The sequence below is a fragment of the Heptranchias perlo genome, chromosome 6 (assembly GCF_035084215.1).
Source record: "Heptranchias perlo isolate sHepPer1 chromosome 6, sHepPer1.hap1, whole genome shotgun sequence".
In the NCBI taxonomy this organism is placed as follows: Eukaryota; Metazoa; Chordata; class Chondrichthyes; order Hexanchiformes; family Hexanchidae; genus Heptranchias; species Heptranchias perlo.
The window spans coordinates 4,088,693-4,107,990 of NC_090330.1; the positions used below are offsets into that span (position 1 = coordinate 4,088,693).

At 44.6% G+C, this 19,298-nt stretch overlaps 1 protein-coding gene across 3 annotated transcripts in view; it reads left to right on the top strand.

The window, feature by feature from the left end:
* Window positions 1-18,896, top strand: part of rsf1a (remodeling and spacing factor 1a) — an 83,741-nt gene extending 64,845 nt beyond the window's left edge. For 2 of the 3 annotated variants that reach the window (XM_067985626.1, XM_067985625.1), the window contains exon 16: window positions 5,203-12,764. In XM_067985626.1, coding sequence (XP_067841727.1) covers window positions 5,203-5,756 — 554 coding nt within the window. In that variant the 3' untranslated portion in view covers window positions 5,757-12,764. Of the gene's footprint in view, window positions 1-5,202; window positions 12,765-14,376 lie in introns of those variants that run through there. The other variant, XM_067985627.1, reaches the window with a different exon arrangement.
* Window positions 18,897-19,298: the final 402 nt, after the last annotated feature.

Genomic DNA, 19,298 nt, shown 5'->3' on the forward strand with positions numbered 1-19,298 from the left:
GAATAAATTGAAGCCTAAACGGTTTTTAAGCAAGTTCAGAGCCAGGGAAAGGGGGGGGGGTGGGGAGAGGGGAGGGGGGAGGGGAGGGGAGAACAAAAGGGAAGGACTCTGATAGGGTGGAGGGCAGGAGTGATTAAATGACAAAAGGGATGATGGTGCAAGGCAAGGAGGGTGGTAATGGGACAAGTAAAGAAGCAAAAGATGGGTCTAGAGGAGCTGTAAATGGCAACATCAGAACCATTACCAGCACCTGCTATCTGAAAAAAAGGTGAGCAGTGGTTATGATCTGAAGTTATTGAAATCAATGTTGAGTCCATAAGGTTGTAACGTGCCTAATCAAAAGATGAGGTGCTGTTCCTCAAGTTTCTGTTGAGCTTCATTGGATCAATGTAAGAGGCCGAGGACACAGAGATCAGAGTGGGATGGGAAGGGGAATTAAAATGGCAAGAAACCGGCAGGTCAGGGTCACACTTGCGGACAGAGCGGAGGTGTTCAACAAATTGATCGCCCAGTCTGTGTTTGGTCTCCCCAATGTACGGGAGACCACATTGTGAGCAGGGATACAGTATACTAAATTGAAAGAAGTACAAGTTACACCAGGAAGGAGTGTTTGGGGTCCTGGACGGTGGGAAGGGAGGAGGTGAAGGGGCAGGTGTTGCATCTCCTGCGCTTGCACGGAAAGGTGCCGTGGGGAGGAGGCCCGGTGTTGGGGGTGATGGAAGAGTGGACCAGGGTGTCGCGGAGGGAACGGTCCCTTTGGAATGCTGAAAGGGGAGGGGGGGGGGGGGGGGGGAAGATGTGATTGGTAGTGGGATCGCGCTGGAGGTGGCGGAAATGGCGGAGGATGATACGTTGAATGTGGAGGCTGGTGGGGTGGAAGGTGAGGAAAAGGAGGACCCTATCATGGTTCTGGGGGCGAAGGGAGGGGGTGAGGGCAGAAGTGCGGGAAATAGGACGAACACGGCTGAGGGCGCTTTCAACTACATTGGAGGGGAATCCTCGGTTGAGGAAAAAGAATGACATATCGGAAGCACTGGTATGGAAGGTGGTATCATCAGAACAGATGCAATGGAGATGGAGAAACTGGGAGAAGGGAATAGAGTCCTTACTCTAAGGGGATATAGACAGGCTGGGTGAGTGGGCGGAGATTTGGCAGATGCAATACAATATTGGAAAATGTGAGGTTATGCACTTTGGCAGGAAAAATCAGAGAGCAAGTTATTATCTTGATGGCAAGAGACTGGAAAGTACTGCAGTACAAAGGGATCTGGGGGTCCTAGTGCAAGAAAATCAAAAAGTTAGTATGCAGGTGCAGCAGGTGATCAAGAAGGCCAACGGAATGTTGGCGTTTATTGCTAGGGGGATAGAATATAAAAACAGGGAGGTTTTGCTGCAGTTATATAAGGTATTGGTGAGACCGCACCTGGAATACTGCATACAGTTTTGGTCTCCATACTTAAGAAAAGACATACTTGCTCTCGAGGCAGTACAAAGAAGGTTCACTCGGTTAATCCCGGGGATGAGGGGGCGGACATATGAGGAGAGGTTGAGTAGATTGGGACTCTACTCATTGGAGTTCAGAAGAATGAGAGGCGATCTTATTGAAACATATAAGATTGTGAAGGGGCTTGATCGGGTGGATGCGGTGAGGATGTTCCCAAGGATGGGTGAAACTAGAACTAGGGGGCATAATCTTAGAATAAGGGGCTGCTCCTTCAAAACTGAGATGAGGGGAAACTTCTTCACTCAGAGGGTGGTAGGTCTGTGGAATTTGCTGCCCCAGGAAGCTGTGGAAGCTACATCATTGAATAAATTTAAAACAGAAATAGACAGTTTCCTAGAAGTAAAGGGAATTAGGGGTTACGGGGAGCGGGCAGGAAATTGGACATGAATTTAGATTTGAGGTTAGGATCAGATCAGCCATGATCTTATTAAATGGTGGAGCAGGCTCGAAGGGCCGATTGGCCTACTCCTGCTCCTATTTCTTATGTACAGGAAGTGGGATGTGAGGAAGTGTAATCAAGGTAGCTGTGGGAGTCGGTGGGCTTATAATAAATATTGGTTGACAGTCTATCCCAAGAAATGGAGATAGAGAAGTCGAGGAAGGGAAGAGTTGGAGATGGACCATGTGAAGGTGAGGGAAGGGTGGAAATTGGAAGCAAAGTTTTTGAAACTTTTCAGTTTGGGGTGAGAGCAGGCAGCATCAGTGCACCGGGAAAAGAGGTGAGGGAGGGGACCTGAGTAGAACTGGAACAAAGAATGTTCCATGTAACCCACAAAAAGGCAGGCATAGCTGGGACCCATATGGGTTCCCATAGCGACACCTTTTCTTTGGAGGAAGTGAATGGAGTCAAAGGAGAAGTTGTTCAACGTAAGAAAAAGTTCAGCCAGACGGAGGAGGGTGATGGTGGATAGGGACTGGTTGGGCCTCTGTTCAAGGAAGAAGCAGAGGGCCCGCAGGCTGTCCTCGTGGGGGATGGAGGTGTCGACGGACTAAAACTAAATGGTACAATTTTAAAGGGAGTGCAGGAACAGAGAGACCTGGGGTTTATGTACACAAATCTTTGAAGGTGGTGGGACAAGTTGAGAAGGCTGTTAAAAAAGCATATGGGATCCAGGGCTTTATTAATAGAGGCATAGAGTGCAAAAGCAAGGAAGTTGTACTAAACCTTTATAAAACACTGGTTAGGCCTCAGCTGGAGTATTGTATTCAATTCTGGGCACCACACTTTAGGAAGGATCTAGAGAGGGTGCAGAAGAGATTTACTGGAATGGTATCAGGGATGAGGTACTTCAGTTATGTGGGGGTACTGGAGAAGCTGGGATTGTTCTCCTTTAGAACAGAGATGGTTAAGAGGAGATTTAATAGAGGTGTTCAAAATCATGAAGGGTTTTGATACAGTAAATAAGGAGAAACTGTTTCCAGTGGCAGAAGGGTCGGTAACCAGAGGACACAGATTTAAGGCGATCGCTAAAAGAGCCAGAGACAACATGAGGAAACTTTTTTTTACGCAGCAAGTTGTAATGGTCTGGAATGCACTGCTTGAAAGGGCGGTGGAAACAGATTCAATTGTAACTTCCAAAAGGGAATTAGATAAATCCATGAAGGGAAAGAATTTACAGGGCTACGGGGAAAGAGCAGGAGAATGGGACTAATTGGATAGCTCTTTCAAAGAGCAGGTACGATGGGCCAAATGGCCTCCTCCTGTGCTGTACCCACTGTGATGCTCCTTAAGGAATTACTATGCCACCTGTTCCTGGCTGTGCATTGTTGAAGTCTTGGGAGTGGTTGCTCATTCAGTTAGCAGGAAAACAAAATTGGGGAACCTAAAGAGGAAAGGATTTGTCCTGTTCCTTCCTCTCCCCTCCCCTCCTAAAGTCACTGGCTCCCGGCAGTAAGCAGCCAATCTTCAAACAAGAGCATAGGCAGCGAGTGTCAGTAGGCCGTCCATGGTTGGGAGGTATCTCAGTCGAGACCGATTGTGCCCTCGGCTGACACTTGCATCTCCACTTTCCATCAGGGATCACTGGATTGGAAGAGGGAATCCCAGATGAATTTTATTGTTTTCCCCCCTCCCAACCTAGGGACATTGAATTACATAAAATTTTACAGCACAGAAACAGGCCATTCGGTCCATCCGGTTTATGCCGGTGTTTATGCTCCACTCGAGCCTCCTCCCACCTTACTTCATCTAACCCCATCAACATGTCGTACTCCTGCTTACCTCGCCTGAGATCAACGAATTCCAGGATCAAACCTGGACGCTGCTGTATATGGTTCCGTTCCAGTGAGTCATTGGGGTGCTGCAAATTTAAGATGTTATTTTTTTTTATCTGCTTTTTTCCGTTGCCTGTAATTTGCACGCGATGCAGAGTAGCTGCGATTCTTCCCGTTTCTGTGACTGCACCAGTGACATGAAAGTGAAAGGCTTCACTAATCTCCCTGGACAAGAAACTGCTTTTCCTTTCACAGTTACGCTTGCTGAGTGATAAATGAAAACCGTAGCATCATCTGCAATCTGAAAACTAAATAAGTGGGTTGGGATGGAATCGATTACTTGTAAGGAATCATAGAATCATACAGCACAGAAAGAGGCCCTTTGGCCCATCCTGCCTGTTCTGGCTTTTTGAAAGAGCTATCCAATTAGTCCCACTTCCCACCCCCCACCCCCCGGCTCATTCCCCATAGTCCTGCAGTTTTTTCCTTTTCAAGTATTTATCCAATTCCCATTGGAAAGTTACTATTGAATCTGTTTCCCACCACCCTTTCAGGCAGCGCATTCCAGATCATCACAACTCTCTGCATATTAAAAAAAAATTCTCCTCATTTCCCCTCTGCAATTAATTTAGTTTTTTGGTCCAGGCCAATTAATTGCTGTCGTTACCTGCTTATACCACTGTGTTGTGTTGTAACAGGTGCAGTGCTGAATTACTGCCGCCGCTGTTCATTGACTGGGAACTTGAACCTGCACAGAAAGGGTACTTTAAAGAAATATACCTCAAAATAGAATGAGGAAAGGGGTCTAATATATGACGAAAAACCATGGAAAAAGGAAAAGTCCATTTTTGTTCTACGGACTATGTAGAATTCTTTCTCACAGCCTCTACCCAACCTATTGCCTCCACCCCCACCCCCTAAACGCTCAAGTCAGTACCACAAGTTACCTTTAATAGCCGTGGTCTCTTTGTTTCTTCTTCTTTCGTCCCTCCTATGCTCAGGCCGCATGCCGTTTCTGCAGCCTGGAGGAAACGGTGTATCGGGCACATATCCAGAGTATGAGAGGTGGCAGCCCCCTATTCTGTTTTTAAAGGGGCTGCGCTGTTGGCTGCAAGGGTCTACTTGCAATTAGTTAATTAGTTCCAGTAGCTGCAGTCCAGTTGCATGTGGGCATGGAGCCACAGCATGAAATTGCCCCTAGTTCGGGAATGTCACTCACGAGAGGCCACAGGATGGCTGGTATGGGAAATGGCGAATACCACACAGGTGCAGTAGGTTCTTTTGGATTTGGGGAGGTTGGGGGGGCAGGGCAAGGCACTTTATTGGGGCAGAGCAGAGGGCGCTTTACTCTACATCTCTCCTGATGCAGGAGTTCCTCACAAACTAGCATTACTCACCTTGATCAGCAAAACTTTCTATTTATAGATCATTTTTTTTTTAAAAAGTCAAATTTATGTGAAGCAAAATGAATTTTATTTTTCCAGAGAGTTCCGGGAGCAGAAGTTCAGATGAAGAGCGGGATAAGGAGCGGCCACAGCGGAAGCGCCTGAACAGGATTGAGGATGAGGAGGAGGAGGGAGAGGATGGCGATGAGGATGATGATGATGATGCGCCGGCGCCGGCGAGCAGACTCCCCCCCAAGCCGTCCCGGGACTGCAGCAAGAAGCCGACATACCGGCTGATGAGCGACGACGAGGAGGAGCTGGAGGAGGCGGAGGAGGAGCTGGAGGAGGCGGAGAAGGAGGCCAGCTCTTTGGACTGCGGCCCGGTGGAACCGCCTTCCACCAACGGACAGAGCCCCGAAGAGGCGGCGGAAAGCGTAATCAGCAGAACCGGCGAGAAGAACCAAACGGCCAAGGACACTAACCCCTCTCCCAGCCCGGCGCTGAACGGAGCCTGCGAAGGGGTGGCCCCACAGGCAGGGCCGGCACCGGGAGCAGGAGGGGGAGCAGGAGGCGAAGGAGGCGAGGAGGATGAAGACGACCTCTTGGGAGTAACTGACCTTGTAGAATATGTTTGTAATAATGAACAAGTATAAGGACTCTTTTTACACTAGTTTAAATAATTTATTCCATAGTAGCTGTACATCAGGCCAGTTATTGTGTGTCTTATTTTTTTTTTCTGGTTGTTTTGCTCCCCCCCGCCCCCCCCCCCCCCCCTCACTACACCAGAGAGCAAGATTCTCCTGCACCCGCTTTCTCTCTTTTCCCGCTCACTCTTTGGCCCACTTTCCCGCTTCCCCCACACCCCATAAAATGACCAATTTTGAGGTAATTAATACTGTAGGTTTCCTTTTTCTTGTTTTTATTTTGCTGTAGTTGCGTTTTTTTGGTCCTGTATAATTTCAGTTGAGAAAAGGTCCATTGTGGGTTTTTTTTTTAAAAAGAAAAATTTTGACACTTAATTCAGGGCTCAAAATTTTCCCAACAGGCAGGTGAAGGGGGGAAAAAAAAAAGAAAATTCTTCCTCATTCCAGAATGATTGTTTTGACCCTCTAATCTCTTGTCTTTTTTAAAAAAAAAATATATATATATATATCTATACATAAAAAAAAAAGACTTTTTAAGTATGTTGTGTAGTGTCCTGACACCACTTAGTACGTCATGTACCTGCATCCAAAATGTTTCTGAAAGAACACCAAATTTTAGCTGTAGATGACGTTTAGCGCTTTGAGTTAAAGAGCGATTGTAGTCACGTGTGCAGGGGACTCCCATTAGGTGGTGATCATTTAGAAAATCTTCTGTTCCCGACCAACTATAGTGTGGTGTCCGTAGTGCGCAGCGGTACTGCGATTGACTGCCATGGTGTATTGACACTGTAATTGGCAGTCATGTTGCGGTAAAATCCCCCATGTGCTCAGATCATTACTTTTAGATTTTTTTTTTCTTTTATATAGATCATTTCTTCCCAGGTGCCTCTATATGAACTTTATGCTTAGCACTGGTGCATCTAACCTACTGGAGATTTGAAGTGGGATTGCAGTCCATTTTAAAGCTTAATTTAACATACCTGATGCTATGGTACTTTGAGGTGTCTTCTAAAGGAATGGAAACGGATGGTGGGGGGAGGTGTGTGTACAGGGTCTAACTGTACCAAGAAAGTGTGAACATGGGGTGGGGAAGGATCATCAAACAGGTAGTTTTATCTGTGTTTTATCAAACACTCCTCTTTATCTTGTACCAAAACTTCACTGATATATTTCCCTTCCCCCACCTACCCCAAACCCAGACAGTGAGTGGTAAATATCAACAGGCTATTCAACTGTGGACGTTATCACGGCCAAGTCTGACCCTAAAGTGGGTAAAGCAGAAGAATTATTTCTTTAAAGTTTGCTTTTGCTTGCTTGAAATATTCCCATTATCTGAATGAAAGTAAATATAATATATATTTTATATATATAATATATATATAAAATATGTAAAGTATCACTTTCAGATAGTGTCAAACTCACTGATACAGATCATCGTAACTCACAAACCTGTTAAAAGTAGTTTTTTGTCCCAGTACCTCAACTCGATGTGCTTCGAGAGAACATTTGTCAAATCAGGGGTACTGAACAAAAGCATAAGATGAATGTTAATTATACATGTTGTTAACAGTTGACTTTTTTAGTACAGTGGTAGTAAATCCGTTGTCCTGTATACAGGCTACTTTAATCCATCTTTGTATTCTTTAATGAAATGATTATATCCCTGCTTTTAAGAAAAAGTGCACGTTGATTTGTGGTGTCAGAACATGGAAGTTGCTTTCCCTGTAACTTAAGTGTCCCCCTTCCATTTTCCCATTAGCTGTAGCAATAACTGACTGACCATTTGCTCTTTGCTGGCTGTTTTACGTCCATTAGACAGTGCAACTTTGCGCAGCACAATGCTGGAATTACTGACTTCCAGGCAGAGGAAAAACCTGTGGACAATTTCAGGGAAAGCTCTGGGAAATTCCTTCCCCATTCCCTGAAACAAACGAGCAAGATTTGGTCACCAATGATGCATCAATAGGCAAACTTAATTACTAACTCTCACACGCCTGCAGATACGCCTCACAGTCTTCCTCCCTCGGTGAGAGAGTGCAGTGCCCCCGATTTCAAACTGTCACAACCACTTTTCTCTGTAGAAATGGGGATGAAAATGAAATCGTAGCTTATGTGTTTACATATGAATGATGGATTGGGAGTGGATGAATTACAGCTGTGCCTGGGCTCCGACCTAGCTACTTAAAGAGGCAGTAAACCTTTCTGAGTGTTATCACAGCTGCTTAATGTTGAGCTCCCCTGTGGTGCTGCTTATACAGTAATGGCAGAATGCAATTGAGCCGTGCAGATCAGAAGGTCCCAGATTTCATTCCTTGCCTATCCTGGTTCAGCTGATCTCAGCCGGGGAGATAGAAAAGGAGTTGCATGATTGGCCTCCCCCGCGTTTGGGGGCACGGGGGGAATCTAGACTAGTTTTCCGCTCCCAGTCGCTATCCAGTGACCTCTGCTGGAAAGTTCCCGTGTCTGGATACCGGGTGAAAGATGAGTTTGCGCTCCGCTGTGATGCCCCTCGCGATCGAGCAGCTGCCCAGTGCCACAGATGAAGACCGGCCACTTTGCCTCGGTAACAGGTGACCGGCACTTGCAGAACCTGTACCCCAGCAGGAGGGGAAGAAAATAGTGGATGGGGTGGGGAACGTGGAATATTATAGGGGGCTGGTGCTTATGCTTTGCTGGCCGCTCTCTCTGGTTGTTACTTGTAGGGAGCAGGCAGTTTGTATAGAAGTTCACCCTGATGACATTGTGATGTTCTCCTGCACGATGCTTACAAGCTCTAGATGAGCCGCTGAACGATTTAGACATTTGTAATTCAACCTTTATCGACCACTATTTCATATATTGAACATTAGACATCCATACTCTCCTACCAAAATCAGCCTCAACAACTGGTATGTAACCAGTATTAAACTGGAATCTTTTGGTTGGAGAAAATACTTGCAACGTAAAGTATTTGACCTTGTATACTGCCTTCCCCTCTCCACCCTCCAATGTACATACATATGCCTCTCTTTAATCGCAGGATCCTGAGACAAAAAAAAAATTACTGACCAGAGGTTGTGACAGACAGCCAATAAGCAGTGTTATCACTGGGAGTTTCAGTAAAGTATCTAACATTTTCGTATTCCAGTCTGCCTGAACTGTGGAAATCCCCCTGCCGTGCAATTATAGATTATAGAAATTCGGGCTGTGTCTGGAGGGAACGTTCTGAGCTGTTCAGCTGAGTGAAGTGCAGGTGATTACAGGTCCGGTGAGTTGAGAATCTTGCTCGATACTGAAACGTATGGGCTTAAGTGTGATTTCCACCCCCCTGCCGGCCCCCCTTTTTGTAAAGTACAGATATCAATTGCTAAATAAGCCTATTGACAACACTGCATACAGTACCATCTATAAGTATTAACTCTGTGTATCACTGTGCTGCATAGGCGGCTGTTTCACTTGGTATACACAGAAGGCACATCCAATCCTGCCTTATCCAGCTGATAAGTGCTCGTAGTATCTGAGGATGCCCCAGTGCGTAGTTTACCATGGCGAAAAAGTACTGCAGCAAATTCTGAGCCCTGCCTGGAGCCTTGCTTCTCCCCATCCCAATCCAAACATTACCATCTCTTTCTCTTTCTTTTTCTTTTTCTCTCTCATATGCTGCTGTTGTTGTCTTCAGTAACTATTTTGCAAAATCAGTGAGAGGAAGGGTCCCCCTTCTTTAACCCTTTGAGCACTTATTTATTTTCGTTCCAGCACAAAGTACCAAAATGAATTCTCTTGCGCCCAAAAGATACATTTGGGACGATTCTGAAAACTTCAATCGCTCTGTAACCTTTATAGTGGAGAGTAATGAAATTGTGTGCGTTCGCAGAGCAAAGTTTTTTTTAAAAAAAATAATGAACTAATCGGAAATCGAAAGAATGTGTTAGTCACAGAAAATTTTCCCCGCCAATTATATTTCTTGCTTTATTCGCACACAACATTGTCCCCGCAAATCTTAAACTTACTGCTCTTAAACTCTCTGTTTATACAAACTTGCTGCGTAGAGCCGGCACTCTGGAATTTCTGTTCAGCTATGTCCTGTTACAATCATTTTTAATCGCCCCCTACGGTACTCTGTATGAAAGTGTGAACTTAGCAGTTACTACAAAGGGTATGATTTTAACTTGACCTGCTGTCAGGGTGCTGTATCAGTTCAGAAATGTTGGATTCTGGCACCTGTTTTTTTGCTACTGCTTACGTAATATATCAAATGTCTCGGCCAAATTAAGTGCTGACAGTCTCTGGTTGTGCAAAAGAATCTTTATGCTAACGTCCCCCGATTTGCAGAGCATCGTTGAAGACCTGTCATGTACCGCTTGGGACCCTAGCATGTACTGGCATAAACTTCGCGGTCATGTGGTGACGTTATTCTCCCCATCTCTCCTGAAGATGCCGACTCTTGCTGGGGTACTGTGCCACGGAAAATACAGCCCCGCTGTGTCTTTATAATTGAAGACTAGGTCATCTTGTGTCAAGGCTAGGACAACAACAACTTGCATTTATAAAGCACCTTCAACGTAGTAGAACGCCCCACTGTAGGCTTGGCTGAGGCTCCAGTTCAAATAGCTTGCTCTGAGGCTCGGGCCTGTAGAATGGCCACTTGTTTGAAGTGCTGCAAAGAATGCCTATTCTTCACTGGCACTTCCAGTGACAGGCCTCAGCGCGTGTCAGTAAACTAGTTGAACTGTGGGGCCTCACTGAAGTCTGGTCTATCCTTGCTCTTGACTGCGTACACGCACTTTCCAGTGGGGAGTGAGAGCCCTGACTGATTTCATCTTTTTCTATCCACTTCACCGTACTCCCACGACCAAGGACTCGAGGCCACTTACAATGCCCCAACCATCGCCCTGGCTGAAATTAGCTGACCCAAATCGGACCAGTTGTCAAACTGGGACCTTCTGATTTGTGTGACTCAGTTCCATATGGGCAATGCCTTTTTTTGTTGTTGTTCGTTCACGGGATGTGGGCATCACTGGCGAGGCCAGCATTTATTGCCCATCCCTAATTGCCCTCGAGAAGGTGGTGGTGAGCCTATTTATGTAAGATATTGCAGGATGGTATAAATCCTGGGCAAGTGTACCAAGTTGAATGAGTTTGATTGAAATGTCACAGATATATATACTTAGAGGAAGCATGTTCTGTTGAACTAACTCAAACATATATGCTATAATGAGATCTATCTGTACTGTAAGCATTGTATCTTAACTCCTAATACCATATGGGTTATCTTGTAGCTTAACCCTGCCAATGCCGTTGATTGCAGTGCAGCTTCCTTGAATGGCAGTTTCTCTGGGTGCCTCTGAACATAGGAACAGGAGTAGGCCATTCAGGCCCTCGTGCCTGCTCAGCCATTTGATAAGATCATGGCTGATCTGTGATCTAACTCCATATACCTGCCTTTGGCCCATATCCCTTAATACCTTTGGTTGGCACAAAGCTATCTATCTTAGATTTAAAATTAGCAATTGAGCTAGTATCAATTGCCGTTTGCGGAAGAGAGTTCCAAACTTCTACCACCCTTTGTGTGTAGAAATGTTTTCTAATCTCACTCCTGAAAGGTCTGGCTCTAATTTTTAGACTGTGCCCCCTACTCCTAAAATCCCCAACCAGCGGAAATAGTTTCTCTCTATCCACCCTATCCGTTCCACTTAATATCTTATAAACTTCGATCAGGTCACCCCTTAACCTTCTGAGCTCTAGAGAATACAACCCCAATTTGTGTAATCTCTCCTCGTAACTTAACCCTTGAAGTCCGGGTATCATTCTAGTAAACTTACACTGCACTTCTTCCAAGGCCAATATGTCCTTCTGAAGGTGCGGTGCCCAAAACTGCTCATAGTACTCTGTTGACTAAACGAGCCACCACTGGTGTCTGCCGTTTTGCTGCAGCTTGCTGGTGCGCTGTACTCGTGGTCCTCCCAGACAGGTCAGCCAGCAATGCGCTTTTGCCAATGTACGGAGTGCCGTCAGGGGAAACTCCCTACAAAAAGAAATCAGAAAGCTGACGTGTTAATAACTGCACCCACGCAAGTTTCAATTTGATTTAATCTTTATTTTGTCTCCTGAAGGTCGTGACTCTTGCTTGGGTGCAGTTCCCCAGGCATTGCTGTACCTTGCCCAATTGGCCATCCTTGTGCGAGCTTAGAAAGTAGGTGTCAATACTTGACCGTTGCAGGCCAACTCAAGCCTGTCTGCATTTGCCCGTGTGCAGAAATGTAGGAGTTACTAGATAGCGATCAGGAGAGAGACCTAGCCCTTTTTTTTTCTCCTGCTCCCTCCCAGCCCATTGGTACCGAGGACAGATGTAGTGCCCTCTTCAGTTGCCCTGCTGAGACCAGCTAGCTCAGCAACGACCATTCGTGGAACATGGGACCTGCCTGGTCTCTCTGGCTCAGTTCCACACTGGGCAGTGAATTTGCCACCGAGGATGTATCCTAGCCAGCAGTGCGACCAGATTAAATATTTTCACAAGTTGGTGGAACTCGTGTGTGAGACTTGCAGCAGATTATACATCTCCGTACCTGCAGTATGTTAAAGGGGCAGAATTTGAGAGGGGGCGAGAAGGCAATGGGATCAGAGGGGGGTAAGTGACTGCCCTTGTTTTAACCGCCCGCTTGGTTTCTGTGTGGGGGGGGGGGTTTAAAATCTGGGCCACTGTTTCAGTAGGCTGCACCGATTTCTGCAAAACCAGCAAATTGAGACAATGTTTTGGCAGCTTGGCTGCCCTGCCCACTGCTACTGAGTTCCTCAATGAGCGAAGTACTGGTTGAAGCAAACCTGACAAGAGGCAGCTCTGCCTGTGTTCATTCTTAAATATACAGAGCTTTCTCTAATTAGAGCTTCAAGTAAGCAGTGCTGAGCACCATCCGATTGGGGAAAAAAAAACTAGCAGCAGAGCTGCCACCTGTTGTGTTAGATGGCGGGGTCCCTGCAATTCTTCTGTGCTGTGAGATTACTACCTCTACGATACGGGGAATTTATTTAACAGGATGTTGCGGGGTTGGTCGGGGGTGGGGGGAGGGAGTCGGGGGAAGTGAGAGCCTGGAGAATACCTATAGATACGTTCTCATTAGGGAAAGTGATTTGTTACAGCTTAGATCCTCTCAGAAAACCAGTATTTTCGCTGCCTCTGGGACTTTTATGTGCAAAATAGTGATGCTCGACCAGCAAATATTATGCTACGCATGGTGAGTGTAGAAATCTGCAGGATTGGTTGTGGCAAATCACTTGCTTCTAAAGGTAGTTGTTACGAGCAAGTTTCAATGTACTCACATTTAATGAGTTTTTTTGATGCTAATACCCTTAAAGTCTGTGTGTTTCTGTGTTGCTGGTTAAAAGGTTCATTATTCAAGTTTTAGTTTCTTCTGAATATATTGAGGCGTCCACTTGCAGCCATCTGTTAACTTAGAAAAGTTGATAGCATGAAAGAGTTGTTAATAAGTTGGACTGCCGCTGTGATAAGGTCTGAAAACTGCTGCCCTTAACATACATCACGTTTGTAAGGCAAGAGAACCAAGGGTGAGTATTGGGTGAAAAAGCAGTTTATCTGCTGAGAGGAGAAACCAGACTTCATCCAGGCTAAGTACTGGAGGTGGGGGGGGTGGTGGTTATTGAGCTGAGTGAGGAGCGACCTTTCAGGTACTGTGCGTTTTTTCCATGGAAATTTACAAGTTTGGTAATGACAAAAACCCATCACATATCTGAGTTGTGCTTGTTCACTAGGGCAGGTATCTACAAGTGGCTAAGGATGATGATGCATGCCTCCCTCAGCCAGCCAGTGATAGATCCACTGGATATGTCCTTCAGTTGAGTGATTGCTTTTACATTCACCAAACAGAGATGTTTTGAATGTTCACCCCCCCTCTCCCCCCTCCCTCCCTCCCTTTCCAGTGTTTCTGAAACCACACCACCCACCCAATAGAGTACTGTTCTTTTCAAGCTTCATCCACATTATGTCACTGATTTAGAAATAATTCACAGAGATAACAATACATCATCTACTTGTGTGCTTCATTGCTGCTGTTTGGTGTGCACAGAGGGGCTTCTGCAGTTTCAAGTCTTTTCAAGCTTCTCAAAAAGTCCATTGTTCTGACTTAAGATTTCAGTAAAGCATATCCGAGACAGTGTGCAATTTTCATACTGTTCCCACTTTTACTGATAAGACACCAGGCAGAAACAATTATAGGTTTGTCCTCCCTAACATGATTGTATCTGTGGCATTTTTAAGCTGTATAACACTAGGGTGATGCACTGGTGACTACAGGCCTGCCACTGGTGGAGATAAGTGTGAGGGATGTTCGGTTGCAGGTGATGAATTAAAAGCATCACAAGAGAAATGTATCACACAGTGCTAGAATGTATTGGCTAAAGTGTGATTTGTTTCTGCACCAACACACTAAAGGTTAGCGACAAGACCAATTTAGTTTTATTAAAAGATGTTACATAATCATATTCAAAGAATTTAAGGGTTTTATGTGTATGGGGGGGGGATGACTTGTTCAAACCCAAAGCTAATTTTTAAGCTTGATGTTTGTTAATGTTTCATTCAATGGCAATATCTAAGTACACTGCTCCCTACTTACACCAGTTTTATTTTTCAAACCAGGGAAATCCTTTGATAAGTTCAGCATGACTTCTTTGGTATATTGGAGTTTGTTTTGAAAATGTAAGAAGACTGCGTTTATGTGTGGCAGTTTCATCCATCAAGATAGCTGTATCACCAGAGGACATTGTTTGATTTATATAAGCAGACTTTCCAGCTCGCTTGTTTATTGTAGACAATGGAGCTTGGTTGGAACACACCAGCAATGAATGTGGTGTAATAAAGAATTTGCCTTTTATATTGGGCCTTTCGTGTCCACAGGACATCCCAAAAACCTATTGTAAGTCTCCTTATAATGTAACTGAGTACCAGGATCCTTTCAGGAAGGGTAAATGGGAGCTCATTCCAGTTGATTTGAGCAAGCAAAATATTTTATTCCCAAAGTTGGTGTTTCAGATGTGGAATTCAATAATAGACTATGCCTTCCATTGGACAGTGACTGTCTTTTTAGAAGAACCACTTTGCACTCTATTTTTGAAGATGCAAAATGGAGCACCCCTTTCTGAAAACTGCAACACTTTCACAAACATCAAATGAGATAAATGACCAGTTAATCTGTTTTGGTGATGTTGGTTGAGGGATGAAAGTTGGCCAGGACACCGGGAGAGCTCCCTGCTCTTCTTCAAATGGTGCCATGGGGTCTTTTACATCCACCTAAACAGGCAGATCGGACCTCAGTTGAACATCTTGTTCAAAAGACGGCAATTCTAATAATGTAACACTGCCTCGGTACTGCACTGGAGTGTCAGCCTAGAGCTCTCGTGTCTTGAACCCACAACCTTCCGAATGCCAAGCGAGTGGTACCGACTGAGGCAAACTAACACTTTCAGTGGTGTTAAAAGCAACATATTAACTCCACCCTCTGGCAAAGAGCTCGGGAGCAGTCGGTTTTCTCCCGCCTCTGCTGAAAGTGCAGACTCTTACTAGGATATGGTTCTGTGGGTTCCCATACCTCACCGAAGTGGCTATTTTTTTTATGACTAGACAGTGAGGGGGCCAGGTGGGGGAGAGGAGAATCATAGCCAAGTCCAATCCTGTCCTTGTCCAGTGTCCACTTGCAAGCACTTTCCAGCAGGAATTGCTACATAGAAGTCGGGAGTAGGATCCCTGGCTATATATTTTTTTTCATTCCCTCTCCCTGTCTAGCTCATTGGCATTAATACAATAACAACAACTTGCATTTATATAGCGCCTTTAAGGTAGTAAAACATCCCAAGGCGCTTCACAGGAGCAATTATCAAACAAAATGTGATGATTAGTGTCCCAACTGTTACCTCTATTGAGCACAAGTCTGGAATCAAACCTGGCCACCTTTTGGTCTGTTTGAATTGGTAAATAATCACCCGAATACTCAGTCTGATGAGGGTAAAGAGTGGGAGAGAGTACAAGGTTTTGAAAACCCACATATGGAAAGTATATATTTACAGCACAGAAACAGACCATTCGGCCCAACTGGTCCATGCTGGCGTTTGTGCTCCACACAAGCTTTCTCCCACCTTACTTCATCTCACCCTATCAGCATATCCTTCTACTCCTTTCTCCCTCATGTACTTATCTAGCCTCCCCTTAAATGCACCTATGCTATTCGCCTCAACTACTCCATGTGGTAGTAACGCTAACTATCCATAATTCAGCAGGCTCTACTGCAATTTATGCTGGGATTAATTTGCCACACTACCTCTGAGAGCAGTATTGACCTGAGTAGCAAAAACTGGACGAGGTTCGTCTAAGCAGCAACACCCATCCTGGCTGTACAGTCACTGGCAGCACAGACAACCATGCCCTCTGGCTAATGTTTGCAGGCGCTTTCCCAATCATCAGGCGGCTGAAACGAAGTTGCGAGTTACCATTGAATAATTATCCTGGCCTGCTGTGAAATCCACCTCCCTGATATAAACAGGGCAGTTTCCCCAGCGCTGGGAGTTTGAACAAATATAGGCAGAACAGCCATTTAAACTATGTCTGCAGAGTAAAGTGTGGTGCTGGGGCAGGGAGGTCATAGAATAACACAGTGCAGAAGGAGGCCATTCAGCCCATCGTGCCTATGCCAGCTCTCTGAAAGAACTATCCAATTACTCCCACTCCCGTGCTCTTTCCCCATAGCCCTGCAAATTTTTCCAAAGATACTCTGTCCACCATTCCAACCTAAAAATCTATTTTTAAGATTCCTTATAATCCAACTGAATAATAGTACTGCATCATTTTGGGAAGGGTGCACGGGAGTTGATTGCAGTCATGCGTTTGCTTTGGACAAGCAAAGCTTTTTATTCTGCTGACACCGATGTTTCAGAGCTAGAATTTAATAATGGAACGTGCCTTCCATTGGATAGTGATTTTTCTTTCTAGAAGAACCACTTTCGAGTCAATTTTGTTTTATTAAAAAGGTACAAAATGGAGCACCCTGATCTCAAAACCAATTACTGTTGGTGAAGCACAATTTTTTGATTGATTGGCTTTGAGTGGACACATGCAGCTTTCATTTTGGGGAGGGGGCAAAGACACTTTGCCTCCTGTTAGGTTTAGCGCAGAAGGAAGTGTCCTCCATTTGTGCTCGTCACCTGTGACGTAAGGAAACCAAAGTCAGTTTATTGGTTGTTGTTTCTCTGCCCTGACCCCAGTGGTTCTGGTCAAAGCACTTTTCATTCACTGCTGAAGAGGACAGATAAATGACTTGCACCGAACATTAGTGCTTATTGACTTTTATTTTTAATAAGTGCGGGGGGGTGGGGTTTAATAAAATGGGTACATTCTTGTCCCTATTCCTCTCTCTTTCTCTTGAGTAATGCCTTTCATCCTAAATGGCCTGGCTAAAGAACATAGAAACAGGAGTAGGCCATTCAGCCCCTCGAGCCTGTTCCACCATTCAATTAGATCATAGCTACTCTGTATTTTAACTGAGATGGCAAAACCAGTTCTGCCATCGTGCTGCATGACACAATGCACTGTACCTATCTTCATCCTCCTCCCCTTCCCCCCCCACACACAATCCCCAACCAATTACCCACCCTTAAAAGCAATTAATTTATGGCAAGGGCAGTAATAGCTCATTTCAGTGGTTATAATTGTTTCTTGAACATGAGGCGCTGGAACTTTTGAGGCTGAAATGTGGGAAAAAAATGACATTCTTGTATTTGAGAGTAAAGGCAGGAAAACAGAGGTCAAGGCCATGCAGAGGTCCGTGACGTCCAAGCACTGTTTACCCTGAAGTTGCTTTTATTATTGATGCAGTGCTGGTGCAGCTGTTGATGAAGCCTGTTTCCAACTGAGCTGCACCGGCACCTAGACATGGCGAATCTGGCAAATTTGCCCCGGTGGCTGTGGAAACCCGCACGTCCAGAACATGTCGGGGTCACCCAACAAGGCACTATCGCAATGTTAAGGGTCAGAAGGGCAACGGGAAGGAGGGCTGCATTTCTGTTGCCCCCCTCCCCCCCCCCCCCCCAAAAAAAGCCACTTTTGGAATCCTGAAGACCGTTGGAGGCACAGCGATTGCCCCCATTACATCGGTGGAGGGACTATACCACGTGCCTGTCTCTGACTGCATGTAATGCCCTTAAAATGGGTGCCACGCAGTAAGATACAGATTAGCTATGATCTAATTGAATGGCGGAACAGGCTCGAGGTGCTGAGGATTTTAAATGGGTCACGCTGGCAGTGTGCATTGTGCAGTTTGTGGTCCGACTTGAGATTCGAGGCAAATATCCTGCCCTCTGATCAGTCCATTCCTGTCTTATGTTATTCTTGTCCAAGTTACAAAAATTGTACACAAAAACAACGAGACGCAAATGAAATTACCTGCCATTAAGATCCAAAAATGTGACTTCTAAAAATATGTATTTTTTAAAACTCGCATTTATATCAAGCCCCCTTGTCACGTGATCTTGGAGCATCTCACTTACAGTGGTCTACTTCGAAGTGCCGTGACTGTTTTATAGGCAAATGCAGCAGCCGCAGATCAGATCCCACACAAAGCAACAAGACAAATGACCAGTTTATTGCATTTGTAAACTTGTTTCAAGAATGTTCCATACATTTTGAAAGTTCCTACAAAAATGCAGTTAAACTTCTGGTAACTGTATGTAAATTGTTCCTTAATTTTTTTTTTAAAGAGAGGGACCTTCAGTTTATTTTGAAGAGGTATCAAATATTTTTTTTCCAAAAGCTGGACAATTAAATAAAATTAGTAGCAGTGCTCAAAGGGTTAACTCCGCCTTGCTATATTGAGAAACCTTGTCGGTATTGATTAAATAATTGAAGACATTCTTTGTATATGAAGTTTTTTTTTAAAAAAATGCTCAAAATGGTGCCAATTTTATTATTTTTTTCTGATGATTATTGTTTTGTGATCTTGCTACAATCTGGTCCGATCCATTGTGATAAGCTGGGCTTTCCTGCCCCTTTAGCTGAAAGCTTTACCTGTAATGATTTTTATCATTCTTTTTTGATGTTTTGTTACCTGCCGTATTTTTTTTTCTTTCGTATAAATACAACTGTAAATTTGTCATAAAAATGCTGAAACCTAATGCTTTCATTTTAGCAAGAATTTTTTTTGTTGAGAAAGTCCTTTTCGAAATGAAGACCAAGTTGATTTGGTTTTGTATGGGTGTTTATTCCTCCACATAGAAGATGGAAATATACTTTCAAAATGAAAGGTAATTTTCTTTTATTTTAACAATTTAAAAAGATGCACCGGACAAGAATTTTAATTGTAAGATTTGGAGAAATTTTACCGTAAGTCCAACGACTATATAAAACAGATAAGGAGAAGCTGGATCAGTACGTGAAGGAGGAAGGAACAGAAGGTTATACTGATAGCGATAGATGAAGTAGGGTGGGAGGAGTCTCGTGTGGACCATAAACACCGGCAAAGACCAGTTGAGCCGAATGGCCTGTTTCTGTGCTGTAATTTCTATGTAAACTTTTAA